This window comes from Mya arenaria, chromosome 13 (genome assembly GCF_026914265.1).
Source record: "Mya arenaria isolate MELC-2E11 chromosome 13, ASM2691426v1".
Lineage (NCBI taxonomy): Eukaryota > Metazoa > Mollusca > Bivalvia > Myida > Myidae > Mya > Mya arenaria.
This window is the reverse complement of record NC_069134.1, coordinates 818,035-832,935: the sequence shown is the minus strand read 5'-3', so window position 1 is coordinate 832,935 and position 14,901 is coordinate 818,035. Positions and strand designations below refer to the sequence as shown.

Below are 14,901 nucleotides of genomic sequence, written 5' to 3'. Positions count from 1 at the left end.
TGCATGCTGTTATGAGATGGGCTTTACCATTGCTCTAGTTTCAGTCATTCCAAATCCCAGAGGAATTGATAATATATAACGATAAATATTCAACAGGGGCATAAAATCACAAAGAATATAGAGTTATATTGGGTTCGTCTCCATTACTGAGTGTTTTATACCCAGTCACGGACGGTGATAATTTCCTTCAATCAATCCTCCTTGATTGCTATTATACATTACCGTAGGTTAGCCTGAAATCCAAGAACGCAGGATCGATACAGCTACAAATGGCACTCGCGTCAATTGTAACAATGTTAAACATACATACATTGTGTTGGGGAACAAGCCGCCAGACAGTGCCAATGGAGGAAAATTGTGTTGTCCCTTTAAATGGACGGCTTGCCTCGCTATCTACACGTATTTGCATGTATTAAAGGAAGACCTAGTAATACGTAAATGCCGTACAAGGTCGTGCATGGAGTACGCCCTCGTGGCTTTTATGGATTATTGAGAATTCCTTTAACTTTGTTGTTTTCTTTTTAAGTAAATTGGTTTTCAATAGTTATCGATACGTACACCAGTCTCCAGAAACTACTCCTACTATTTAAAAACCGCGTTGTATCAGCGACTCACAAATCGATTAACTGTATTACGTTCTCTCTTTTATTCTCAAAATTGTCTTTTCTCGTGGTAATTATTGTGAATGATCAATCTCAAAAACAGCTCTTAGGCTTTCCTTTCAATTAAATGGAAAACCCCGTAAAACTACGATACCACATGTATATTCCACCATACCTCACACAGTAGATGTTCACTCGCAATGGTTTTATCCAAGAAGTGTTTGTAAATATGGCACAAAACAATTGTGTTTCCTTCCTAGTTCTTGACGTACTTGTCAACTGAGAAACATTCCAACAATACGACGTGTTCTTCTAGAGGGCTGTCACAAGGAGAAGGATGCGCGGAATCCCGGAGCATCTTGTCCATATTCACGCTCAATGACAACACTGATCTCCAAAGATGATTGTTCACGTTCACTGCAGTGCCAGATTTTCCCGGAAAAATCATTCAAGACCATTTCTGTCACACAAACAAAGGCCTGATAATGAACATATCTTTTCGCTGAATCAGACCCACATTAAATTATATGACGATATCGTAAAGCACGACGCCAATCAATAGTTATAATATCGCTAATTGGAGGCAAAATTGAAGTGCGCCACGGTTGCTTAATCAGTAAATGCTGGGAAATCTCTCGGCTTCATATTCTTTATAACTGTCAGGGCAATGGCAGACAACATATTTTCAAACTGTTTATCATTTGAGTAAATTCCCATTACCTTATGGTTACACTCTTATCTGGTTGAATCGTTCCATGTAAAGAACTTGTGTACTTCAATTCTCTCTTGGAAGAGTAGTATTACCTTACTGATGAGCTTTATATACATACTGATGTTAACCGACAATAGTGCTTGAATGTAAGTAAGGTCAGAAATATTAAATAGAACGCTCTGACGCATGTATTCCCGATATATTAAAGTTGATACATTTTCAAAGAAATGTGAATTCAAGTACAACATGTGTCAAACCTCAGGGGTACTTTAAATTGTTTATAATTCTTATAGACATATTCTTTTTCAAATGTGGCTTTGACTTTTTAGTCAATAACTATGAAATATTTATGTTTATATTTGCCCTACTTAACAATAAGCTGGATATTTTCGACAACCATGCACCATTCGTGCCTTCAGCAAACCAACATCCTAGCACATAGATAAACGAACTGCTTTCAAAGATGTAGTTCGTGATGTGACGTTAGTTCGGCACAATGACTGATCACGGTATACTTTGAACAATGGGATAGCAGGATTTTCCAATCTGCCGTCGTTTGGTAAACAGCAGTCAGCCGGGATTGGATTTTTTATCATGTGAATCGGTAGATTCAAACAGGAGCTGGGTCAGCAGACAAAGTATAACATCAAACACTTAAACAGTCATAGGTTATCAATATGTTTTTTTACAAAATTGCGTTGCCTTTTTTGCTTAAATACATACAAATAACGTTAAACCATTCTACAATGACTTTCATACTAATTGTTTCATGTTAATCCTAAAACCATAGCCAGGGTTTCAACGTAATCACACTTACTGCGCATGATATCAACAAAGCAATACAAGATGAAGAAAAAACGTTATAAAAAAGAAGGAAATAGAACAGATAGGCATAAAACCGGCTCTTGTCAGCATTTATTGATAAAAGCTTAATGGCTGAGATAAAAGGTTTCACGCAATTAAAGTAGCAATATTTGTCAACGTCAGGCAAAAGGAACTTCTGTTATTCCCAAAGGTACAACCAAATATATTTTCCTAACGTTTGTTATCCCACGTGGAATTGTTCGATGAACAGAGTATGATGTATACAACGCGCATGCGTGGAAAGAGAATGATGCCATGAAGACTCGGCTAAATCAATCAATGTCAGTTTAATATCCGGAAGTTTCTCCTAATACATCACCTTGACAGTATTTCAAAAGACTTGTTTTGATTTCCTCTTTTAAGATTGATCAAGCACTTGCCTACATCAGTCAACATATATGGCTTAAGTCAACAGAGTTGCCCTAAATTCTATCTCAGATAGAGGCCTTCTTCAGAAGAACGATGCCGAGCAGAGAAAGGGCGAATACAGACGTAGCATTCAGCCGGCGCCATGTAATCTAATACCCAACTATTTCAAAATGAAAATGAATCGAGCCACTCTGATGTATTGTTTTCATGAAGAAAACACCCAAGAAAAATATCAAATATGTTTTCTTGTGTGGCGTAACAAAATTACAGACGATTTGAACCGGCGATCGATTTGGCTGTCTTAGCTCGGTAAGAAAGAATACCGACAGGACCCGCATTGATCGTAAACGTCAAGACGACTGGTAGAATTGGGCAAGCATTCATGAAATGAAATTCACAAAAAAGGTTGCATATACTCAAGGGTCGCTGTTATAGCATCCACAACAAATGTTGCATATCATGACTCAAAGTTCGCTGTTAAAGCATTATAAAGAAAGGTTGCGTATACTCAAGGGTAGCTGTTATAGCATTCTGAAGAAAGATTGCATATACCCAAGGGTCGCTGTTATAGCATTCTGAAGAAAGGTTGCATATACTCAAGGGTCGCTGTTATAGCATTCTGAAGAAAGGTTGCATATACTCAAGGGTCGCTGTTATAGCATTCTGAAGAAAGGTTGCATATACCCAAGGGTCGCTGTTATAGCATTATCAAGAAAGGTTGCATATACTCAAGAGTCGCTGTTATAGCATTCTAAAGAAAGGTTGCATATACCCAAGGGTCGCTGTTAAAGCATTCTGAAGAAAGGTTGCGTATACCCAAGGGTCGCTGTTAAAGCATTCTGAAGAAAGGTTGCGTATACTCAAGGGTCGCTGTTAAAGCATTCTGAAAAAAGGTTGCATATACTCAAGGGTCGCTGTTAAAGCATTCTGAAGTAAGGTTGCATATACTCAAGGGTAGCTGTTATAGCATTCTGAAGAAAGGTTGCATATACACAAGGGTAGCTGTTATAGCATTTTGAAGAAAGGTTGCATATACTCAAGGGTCGCTGTTATAGCATTCTGAAGAAAGGTTGCATATACTCAAGGGTAGCTGTTATAGCATTCTGAAGAAAGGTTGCATAGACTCAAGGGTCGCTGTTAAAGCATTCTGAAGAAAGGTTGCATATACTCAAGGGTCGCTGTTATAGCATTATCAAGAAAGGTTGCATAGACTCAAGGGTCGCTGTTATAGCATTCTGAAGAAAGGTTGCATATACTCAAGGGTCGCTGTTAAAGCCTTCTGAAGAAAGGTTGCATAGACTCAAGGGTCGCTGTTATAGCATTCTAAAGAAAGGTTGCATAGACTCAAGGGTCGCTGTTATAGCATTCTGAAGAAAGGTCGCATATACTCAAGGGTCGTTGTTATAGCATTCTGAAGAAAGGTTGCATATACTCAAGGGTCGTTGTTAAAGCATTCTGAAGAAAGGTTGCATATACCCAAGGGTCGCTGTTATAGCATTCTGAAGAAAGGTTGCATACACTCAAGGGTCGCTGTTAAAGCATTCTGAAGAAAGGTTGCATATACTCAAGGGTCGCTGTTATAGCATTCTGAAGAAAGGTTGCATACACTCAAGGGTCGCTGTTATAGCATTCTGAAGAAAGGTTGCATATACTCAAGGGTCGTTGTTATAGCATTCTGAAGAAAGGTTGCATATACCCAAGGGTCGCTGTTTTAGCATTCTGAAGAAAGGTTGCATAGACTCAAGGGTCGCTGTTAAAGCATTCTGAAGAAAGGTTGCATATACTCAAGGGTTGTTGTTATTTCATTCTGAAGAAAGGCTGCATATACCCAAGGGTCGCTGTTAAAGCATTTTGAAGAAAGGTTGCATATACCCAAGGGTCGCTGTTAAAGCATTCTGAAAAAAGGTTGCATATACCCAAGGGTCGCTGTTATAGCATTCTGATGAAAGGTTGCATATACTCAAGGGTCGTTGTTATAGCATTCTGAAGAAAGGTTGCATATACTCAAGGGTCGCTGTTATAGCATTCTGAAGAAAGGTTGCATATACTCAAGGGTCGTTGTTAAAGCATTCTGAAGAAAGGTTGCATATACCCAAGGGTCGCTGTTATAGCATTCTGAAAAAAGGTTGCATATACTCAAGGGTCGCTGTTAAAGCATTCTGAAGAAAGGTTGCATATACCCAAGGGTCGCTGATATAGCATTCTGAAGAAAGGTTGCATATACTCAAGGGTCGTTGTTATAGCATTCTGAAGAAAGGTTGCATATACTCAAGGGTCGGTGTTAAAGCATTCTGATGAAAGGTTGCATATACTCAAGGGTCGTTGTTAAAGCATTCTGAAGAAAGGTTGCATATACCCAAAGGTCGCTGTTATAGCATTCTGAAAAAAGGTTGCATATACTCAAGGGTCGCTGTTAAAGCATTCTGAAGAAAGGTTGCATATACCCAAGGGTCGCTGTTATAGCATTCTGAAGAAAGGTTGCATATACTCAATGGTCGCTGTTATAGCATTCTGAAGAAAGGTTGCATATACTCAAGGGTTGCTATTAAAGCATTCTAAAAAAAGGTTGCATATACTCAAGGGTCGCTATTAAAGCATTATTAAGAATAGTTACATATACTCAATGGTCGCTGTTATAGCATTCTGAAGAAAGGTTGCATATACTCAAGGGTCGCTATTAAAGCATTATTAAGAATAGTTACATATACTCAATGGTCGCTGTTAAAGCATTATCAAGAAAGGTTACATACACTCAATGGTCGCTGTTAAAGCATTATCAAGAAAGGTTGCATATACTCAAGGGTCGCTGTTAAAGCATTTTGAAGAAATGTTGAATATATTCCAGGTTCGTTGTTAAAGCATTCCTAAGAAAGGTTGCATACATTGAAGGGTTGCCAAAAAAGGTTGCATACACTCAAAGCACGCTATTATGGCACGAGAAAGGTTGCATACATTGAAAGGGTTGCTGAGATCGCTGTTATAGCATTCTCACGAAAGGTTACATGCACTTAAGGGTCGCTGTTATAAAATCGAACACATGAAAGCGCAAACTACAAATACAATTACAAATAAGTGCTTTAATAACGTCCTTACTAACAGAAATACTTACTATCAAAGGCATAGTCTCACTGTTCTGTGATTATGTTGATATCATATATGTCTCTATACAATTGTTGATTGTCTACCATCTTGTCTCATTGTACACTTGTACGTATGTTTTTTTGGAATTTATTCATAACATTGCTTTTTCAATCATGTCATGTTCATTTTCATATCGTGTTCAAATCTCCACCGTGGGTGATATTTATAGAACAGTAAACAAATGAAATGGAATCAAAGTAAACTTTAGGACACACACAGTGGGCTTTTTAAGGAATCCGGCCCACACATATATGCTAGTCCATGAACCATATATTTTTTTTAATTTTGATGCGTGCTGATTTCAATGTAGTGTTAGTTGAAAAGTAATTGCTTGCTGATTAAGTTTATGTCAAAAATTCTACATATACATATACATATACATATACAAACATAACATAACTAGTAATATAACAGTATGATATTTGATACAAAAAACTATGCGGTTGCAAATTTCCAATTCCACATGTGTATCGGATAACTTAATATAAAATTGAAGAAAGCCATTGCGATACTGTTCCGGTTCCAGTTATCAAAGTATTTGCCTGTTAAACAAATATAAATATACGATGCGGTAAGAAATTGAATGCATTATATTCGTCTTTTTCAGTGTATATACATTGCAATGTTATATTGCCTTCAAACATTCGCGTAGAACAGGGTCGAATATAAACACGCTTAATTCGAATTAAGTTCGATCGGAATCATTGACGTCAAAAGTTCGTGTTCATGTTTAACTTATTGGATACGTCTATTTGCATATTATAGATTAGTTAATGGATAGTTGTTCCCCCTCGGAGTGATATCATCGAACATAAGTAGTCTTTCGTACTCGTTAGATTTCCGCTTAATTGAAACATAACATATTGATACCCGGACAGATCTTCGGCATTACACATTTTAATATTTTATCTAAAACAACAACAACAAACTTAATTGTTTTTTAATTGAAAAAATACAACGTTAGTCGGTTGTTCTTTGGGGGTGCTTCCTTTTTGCGTAACGATATGAGCCACATCCCGCGATAATGGCCATTTGCTTTAATAATTTGTAGCGGGTATTTCAATAAAATGAGATTTCTGAAAGCAATATGGAAATACGCATGATGATATATCTTAAACTGCATAAGATACGCGATAACAAGTAAGACCTTCACATTTCGAAGACTACATTTGAATAATTGAAATGACAGATAAAATTGACGTACCGATACAACAACTAGCTGATAATTTTAGTTTTCACTCGTACATGGAATCTTTATGGAACATGTCAAAGTAATCAATCAGGCCGTTTCAAACAGACATGCACGAAATCGAATCCAGTTGGGACGATGCCATGGCTGGTATGGAAACAGGAGTTAATAATTGTAATAAAATGTCAAGAAAAAGATACGCCGATAACAACCCTTAATAAGATAGATATTTGACTAAATATTTTCTTAATTAAAACTCAATGAAAAAATCGTAATTGTTTGCGTATTTTATTGACAATTTGTTTCGTAAGGTATATCGGATGGCCAAACATTAGCTATATCATGGACTGTGCGCGAGCAACTCGACGTCATCCAACCCCACAGATCAGGATTATAACATAATATTCCCTATTTAGGATCTGATAGACAAGCGAGATTACTTCATTGCATTCCTTCGGGAATTGAAGCACATCGGAAGTATGGAAATAGCCGTCATGTTTCATCATTGGTAAATGCTGCAATGTCAACGCCCCTTACACCTTCATTTACAGCAGAGGTAAGCAAAGTCGCACTTGACTTGCGTGATGAGCGACAGGTAGAGTAAAAAAGTCAAAAGTTAAAAAAAGTTAAAAATCGTACATGTTTTCTGCTTTTTGAAAAAAGCGCATTCTCGCATAAAATGAAATATATATAAGCTTTGGTCAAAATATGTATATTATACAGCAAAAAAAGTAATTGAGTACAACTCATTGTTCTTTAACAGTTTGTCATGTACAGTTTTGCTCTTAGATGATGCTGTCCTTGAAATTTGTTTTATCCATACCTGCTATGAAAAAAAACGCGGTTTTAAAGAGCAAAATCATACCAGATTTTGAATCGTAGGTCAAATTAATTGAGATTGATATTAGACTTTTGTATTTTTGTAAAAATGAGCCAGAACATTGAGAACTGTACAGTAAACTAAGTCACACAGCAGTATGCGTGCGTATGTGCGTATCCACTACCATATCAGCCAATATTTGTGTTGCCCTGTTGTTGTTTCTCGTTAAGACGATGGCTTGCTATTCTGATTTGCTTTAGTACTACAGATGTCTTAGGATAAATGCGCGTTCCGAATGAAGTAGGAGAAGATATATTTAATGTTGATGTGTCATCTTGTGTGGTCTTGATTACGTCGCCGTTTCCATTAGCTATATACTACTAGCTGTTATGTGTACGTAATTCATTCTCGTACACTAGAGCGATTATACTTTGCGGACAAGATTTATCGAACCTCTGATGTACGAGAATAAGGCAGTAATCCAGTCCTTTGCACAGGGATTGTTTCAGATGAATAATCCCTCTCACCAGACAAATCACGTGACAATTGGAAACTTATATTTCATTTAGATCAAAAGCATTACTCAAGCGGATGAATGCGTTGTTTGACACGCTGAATGTACCAGAAATGCAAGTTTTTTTTAGAGATAACAATGTTACGTATGTTATAGGTTATTTGACTTGATTTGTCCTCAACCAGTGTTACGTGTGAGGAGAAAGTAACGGCGGATGCGTTCTGTGTTAACCTTTCCCAAAGTGACTAGTTTATGCCTTGTATTCATGATTCCTGTATATTCACACTTTAATTCTAAACTGCCCGGACAAACATCTACAGTGGCTAAATACGTGAACATACATACGAATAACAACAGTTCAAGGGAGAGAACAACTGCAGGTATAATGAACAAGACTAACGCAGTTCACTCTATGTCCCGATGTTCATACCACAATAAATGTCGTATAAACTCGTACATGTACATTATGTAATTTTGAAAGTGCTTAGCATGTTAAGTTACGAAAACATATGCTCAAAAATCTTAACTTTACTCCAATAATAACAATATACTTACCCATGATCTATGGCGATGTTCGGAGGTTGCTTTGGAAACGAGGTCTGGTTCGTTGTCCACACACTGCGCCTGCAATAGCAACTAACTGGCGTCAATGTGTCACATCTCTGTACCATTTAATTGATCAGACAGACTTCTCGGTATCAACGCTTAATTTTGATGTTCTTAATATTGTTTCAAAAGAGAGAGCGTTTTTCTTCTGTATTTCCTTTCTTTTATAAAGTCAGTTATTTAAAGCGAGTATTAAACTGGGCATAAATAGTTAACATACTTACAACCGTAATAGTCTGTACAAGAGTGCGGACTAGGCTTGTTCATATATACGCTGGCGACACATAAACACGAGTTGTTCAGCAAAATACACAGGAAATTGAATGTTATGACTCAGACTGCGACAACTTCGTAAACTTATCGTTTCAAGTTCGTGAATCAGAGGATTAGTGACATAAAAGAACCTTATCAATTCTTATAACACTCCAAAGTGCGTCTTCAAGTTTGTGAACATAAACCTCAGTATATATTTTTCAATATGTTTCAATTTTCCCAATGTGACCTATACAATTAAATCAAACTTGAATTGTCTATCAGTAAGCCTCCTATAAGTAATGAGACGCAATATGCAAACACTGAATCAGGAAAGGCAACTGATGAATATTTCAAGCACAGTCATTCCAGTGGTTGTTTCCTCTGGTAGTCTGGTAGCGGGAGAACACGAATAAACTATTAACACTCCGTATCGCTAACCCCATATTCTAATAAAATAGCTCAAGGAATCTTTCCTTTCCTAAGACATAAAACGTTTACGATTGTTTATTTGGACACGACCCCTTCATTGACCATCATGAATGTACATTGTATCATCGGACAGTTTGGTATTACTTGCATTGTACTACTGTTTACTAAACAAAAGACTCGTGAGAGATCTGTGGGTATCGAGCTTATTTTCAAAACTTCGATGCACCTTAAATCATATTTATCACACTGCACCTGAAATTCCTGGATGTCTCAGCTGAAATTCCTTACATTCTACTGAAAATGCAGGACATTTTACCCAAATGTTTGCTCACCTCATCTGTAATCTCATGCGCCTCACTTGATATGCCCGTAGACCTCACCTGAAATTTCCGTAAACCACAACTGGAATTCCCCTCACTTGAATTTCCTGTTAACCACAACTGAAACTCCTGTAATCCTCATTTGATATTCCCGTTAACCTAACCTGAAATTCCCGTTAACCTCACCTGGAATTCCCCTAAACCTAACCTGAAATTCCCGTAAACCTCACCTGATAATTCTGTAAAAAGTACCTGAAATTCCCGTAAACCTCACCTCAAATTTCCGCTAACCTGTCCTGGAATTCCCGCAAACCTCACCTGGAATTCACAAATACCTCACCCGAAACTTCACTTGATAGTCCCCTGATATTTCCGTAAACCTCACCTGATATGGATTAAACCCGTAAACATCACCTGATAATCCCTTGAACCTCATCTGAAATTCACAAATACCTCACATGGAATTCATTAATACTTCACCTGAAATTCTCGTAAACTTCACTTGATATTCCCCTGATATTTCCTTAAACCTCACCTGATATTCCCGTAAACCTCACCTGATAATCCCGTGAACCTCAACTGCAATTCACGTAAACCTCACCTGATATTCTCGTAAACCTCTCCTGGAATTCACGTAAATCTCACCTGATATTTCCACAAACCTCACCTGATATTCCCGTAAACCTCACCTCATATTCCCGTAAACCTTACCTGGAATTCAAGTAAACTTCATCTGATATTCCCCTGATCTTTCCCGTAAACCTCACCTGAAATTCCCGAAAATCTCGCCTGGAATTTCCGTAAACCTCACCTGAAATTCCCGAAAATCACCTGAAATGTCCGTAAACCTCACCTGTTGGTCCGAATCATCTCACCTGAAAGTCCTGGCAAACATCAATTCCCGTACGTTTGACCTCGGAATTCCCGGATATCTCAACTGTATCTCCCCGAAATGTCAACTGGAATTTCCGGATATCTCAACTGTGACTCCCCGAAATGTTGAAATCTCGGATATTTTAACTGAAATTCTCGGATATCTCACCTGAAATTCCGGTTCACCCTGTACATCTCACCTGCGGATCACGGCCACATCAGCTGTCCTCGACAGTTCACCGGAATATCTCGTACGCCTGGCAAGATATCCCCACACAATTTACATGTAATTGCCGATTATCTCATCTGAAATTTTGACCCCACCTATGTACATATGTACACCTAAAGTAAATCAACCCTTAGATTCATTTGCATCTCACCTGAGATTCTCAATAGCAATTGAGCGGCGTCTGTGTTCCGAGATGATCCGAAGGTTTTCCAGCAGCATGGCATGAGCTTTGTCCGGGTGTTTCATCCTTCACGGCCCACTACACATCAGCCATCGGAGGCTGTGCACGACACTTGTGTTCTCAGGACCAGTGGACACAAGCTATATAAGCTGGGCCAGTATGTTCTTTATTTTCAACCCGAGAAAGAGGTAATCACTTTAAACACCTCAGAAATAACGAATGTAGGTCTACTAAAAACCGAAGAAGAAGTTCCAATTGATTAGTGTTCCGGTGCGTATGTCATCAGTAAGTCATCCATCACTGCGTGTGACAAAGCACTCATATTCCATCAGGAAAAGGACCTGCACTCTACATCACAACGGTCTCCAACTGTCAGAACACATTTACCCAAAATAACACTCATTCATTTTACAGTCTGGCACTTTACCATCGTGTACCCATGATAATCATTTATTTTCTGATTTATTCAAGCTCTTGTCGTAAAATTGAAACTTATTATCAGCAAACTTTAATGAACTTTTACCTAAAAACGTAGTAAAAACGCTGAAGTAAGGAAGCTGATGCAAGGCGTGATTTTTTCCCTTTCTACAATGGCATGCTATATATGCACCGGCGTATTTCCTTGCTTTTCTCCCATTCGATTAAACAGCTTGAAATAACTCTACTTCTTCCATACAGCGGTTCACTCCTGAAAATGTCAATAAACTACACATAATAAACAAAATACTATTGTTGGCTGACACTGGGCAGGATGTCTAAACAACATGTGTGGTAGCTGTTGCATGTACATGTACCACTGTTTGCAAATGAACTCAGCATTTGAAGGTTTTGGAACATTGAAAGATCGCAGCTTCATCGAAAACCACGAACAGACTTCCGAAAGAAGTGCAACAATTTCAATCGAATTAACACATGAAAAAAAGCCGACTGCCACCTTCTTATGTTGAGCGTATTTATTTACATGTCAACATGAAACTTAATACAAAGGGGCTCATACACCCGCAACAGATCCATACATGTGCAGTTTGTATCGTTTTCAAATCACCCGGCCAATTAAATTACGCTCTTTTTGAAGTGCCGAAAACTTTCTGTTCGAGGTCGTTTTGGAGGCGATACAATATGACTGTCTCTTCTTTGCAAAAGGACATTAAGGTCATGCTTTTATCAGCTTTTCAACGATCACGCTTTGCTTTGTTTATTTGCAAACAGTTATATCTTCTTATTGCTATATATTATGTTGACACTTGAAATGCCGAACAGACGTAGAGTGAGGTAGTTATGGAATATTAGAAGCCGATAATTGGTGTATCCATATTGGACCTGTGACAGTTATGTAACAAGTCTTTTCAACTATTGAACTTCTATATCGGTTGTCATTAGCAGCGACAGAATGCCATGACTACGTAATTAGCACGTTTTACAAAGAGGTGGCACAGAGGACAAAAAGGTCGTCAGCTTCATAAACATGCAGCAGGGAAAAGCACACATAACCTAAGAAAGGTGCAAGATGACTGACTTTACGCAGAAACATGTATTCTGTATACCAATGTACGCAGGTAGGCTTAACATCGCGTGGATAATCGTGCATCTTTAAGGGTTTTCATTATAACGGTATCAGATTTTCTATAAAAAAAACAATCAATTGGCTTAAACTATGCAAAAAGCATCTCCAATAAGTTGTTTAACATTGCAGACTGTGTCAATGCTTTATTCTCGCTTGTCCAACCATACGTGTTTCACAGTGTCTGTTCCCATGGTTTTCATTACGTACATAACTATTGTGTTTGCAGCTAACTAAACTATTAAGAGGAAACAATCACTGCACAAATGGTATGTTATTCATAAAAAACCGTTAAATGACCAACAGATATTTCATTGCGCTTTCGCAGTAGTTATACCCGTCAACACACCGTAAACATGAACATATGAAGCTTCTTTGGTTTACCTTTGAGTACGTACGTTATGAAAACACATTTCCGACAGTAAATTGGAACATTTCTTCCCGTTTTATTTCATCATCGAAAACGTTTCTATAAACATGTTAACTACTCAAAAACATTTAATGCTCACATTCCTTTATTTGTATATTTAATACAGTATCATGTTGGAATGGATATAGTACAAATGGGGTTTGTATTAACATTTTTAAAGATAATAAATATAGAAACAGCAATTTCACAGCATGGTAGACCGAAACATTTTGTTATCCATCGAAAGGCAATGTTTCAAACATTTTGGGTAGGGTCAACAATAAACAATAAACTACTTTTGTCTGGTCCAAATTTGTATTTTATATCTTCATCGGTAATACTTGCAATACAAATTATTTAAAGCTGCACTTCCACAGATTGACTTTTTGGCAACTTTTGTATGTTTCGTCTTTTAATAAGCTAATATTTGCGTAAATTCCTGGAAACCAGTGACAAAAAAGAGCTGAGTGAAGATCAAATCGCAGTTGTTAATATCAAAGTTACGAAAAGTAAGTGTTTTAAGGCAGTTTTCGAATCAGTTGAGATCTGTTATATTGTGAGGTATCTTGTTCTCCACGATGATTTGTGATTGATTTGTTTCGTTATGTTTCATGGCTATGAATGTTGAACCATTTAATGCTGAATAAATGATATGTATGATATGTGTGTATATTGTGAGATATTTATATGACTCAACTGAAGGCATTGATGTCAAAACCTGCTGATTTTGTAACAAAATATGTATAATACACGTCATAATTGTCAATCCACATAAATACTTAACTCAGGCTAAAATATAAATGCATATATTCATATCGATTTTGTAAGAAAATAATATATTTTATTTTTTCATGTACACATGTATGATATCATGATGTTTGCCACAGCTGGCTCAAACATGATTTTCATATAGATAAAACCACTCATAACTTACACGAAGCTTATAGTATGGGTTTTCATTTTTTATATCAGAAGTTTTAAGAATGCTTAATAATATGATCCTTCATGCTAGTATAATAACTTATATAGACACAGAACGATGAATTCCTTGAACAAAATATGAAAACAATGAAGGTTGATATATCAAACAAAATGTATGTATTCTTAACGATTCAAAAGCGTGTTTTCAGAGCGGCCATTTTAATTTATCGACGATTATAAAATCAACGACATGTTGATCACAGCACAGTTAACCTGATCCTTTATAAAAACGATCTATAAAGAGCTGATTGTTGATATGGGTTTTTTAAAAAAACAAAACATACTTCTTACTAAAATAAAAACCTTCAAAAGCTTCAAAAAATGTTTTAATATAATACTTAAGCCATTGGATGATCACGGTATGTGTTAAACGTATTACTTTAACAACAAGACGTTCATTGAGTTATAAACATGCTTACTTACAATTATCTGTCTCCTTCATATATCCAAAGAAACAATGTTATTAACATCACAGAGGATACATCAGCTGACGAGCATGCTGGATTGGTTATGAATTACCGAGACTCGACCACTTATGGTAAGTCAATATCCAGCCTGATACTGATATTAGTTGTTATGAGATGTTTTCAAGAAATGTTGCCATGGTAGTGTGTGTAGAGCACATGATATATTTCACAATGTCGAGGTTCAATGAGGAATAAAGACAGATAAGGCAATCAATGGGTGCAACTGTCAAACCATGTGGATATGCACAAAAGTCATCCTGAAATAAGTATGAAAACTAATATTAGATTATTAAACGTCGTTTTTATGCCTCCTTAATCATGCCATGTTGTTGCCTGTTGTTATTGTTTTGTTATGGGGGAGCGGGGGTTTTGTGTTGTT

At 37.1% G+C, this 14,901-nt stretch overlaps 1 protein-coding gene across 1 annotated transcript in view; it reads right to left on the bottom strand.

Moving 5' to 3' along the window:
• The window catches only part of LOC128213625 (potassium voltage-gated channel protein Shab-like), a 108,434-nt gene extending 96,858 nt beyond the window's left edge, over positions 1-11,576 (bottom strand). Inside the window, exons 1-2 of the mRNA XM_052919592.1 lie at positions 11,075-11,576; positions 8,767-8,835 (exon numbers count right to left, since the gene is read on the bottom strand). Coding sequence (XP_052775552.1) covers positions 8,767-8,835; positions 11,075-11,169 — 164 coding nt within the window. The 5' untranslated portion in view covers positions 11,170-11,576. The remainder of the gene's footprint in view (positions 1-8,766; positions 8,836-11,074) is intronic.
• Positions 11,577-14,901: the final 3,325 nt, after the last annotated feature.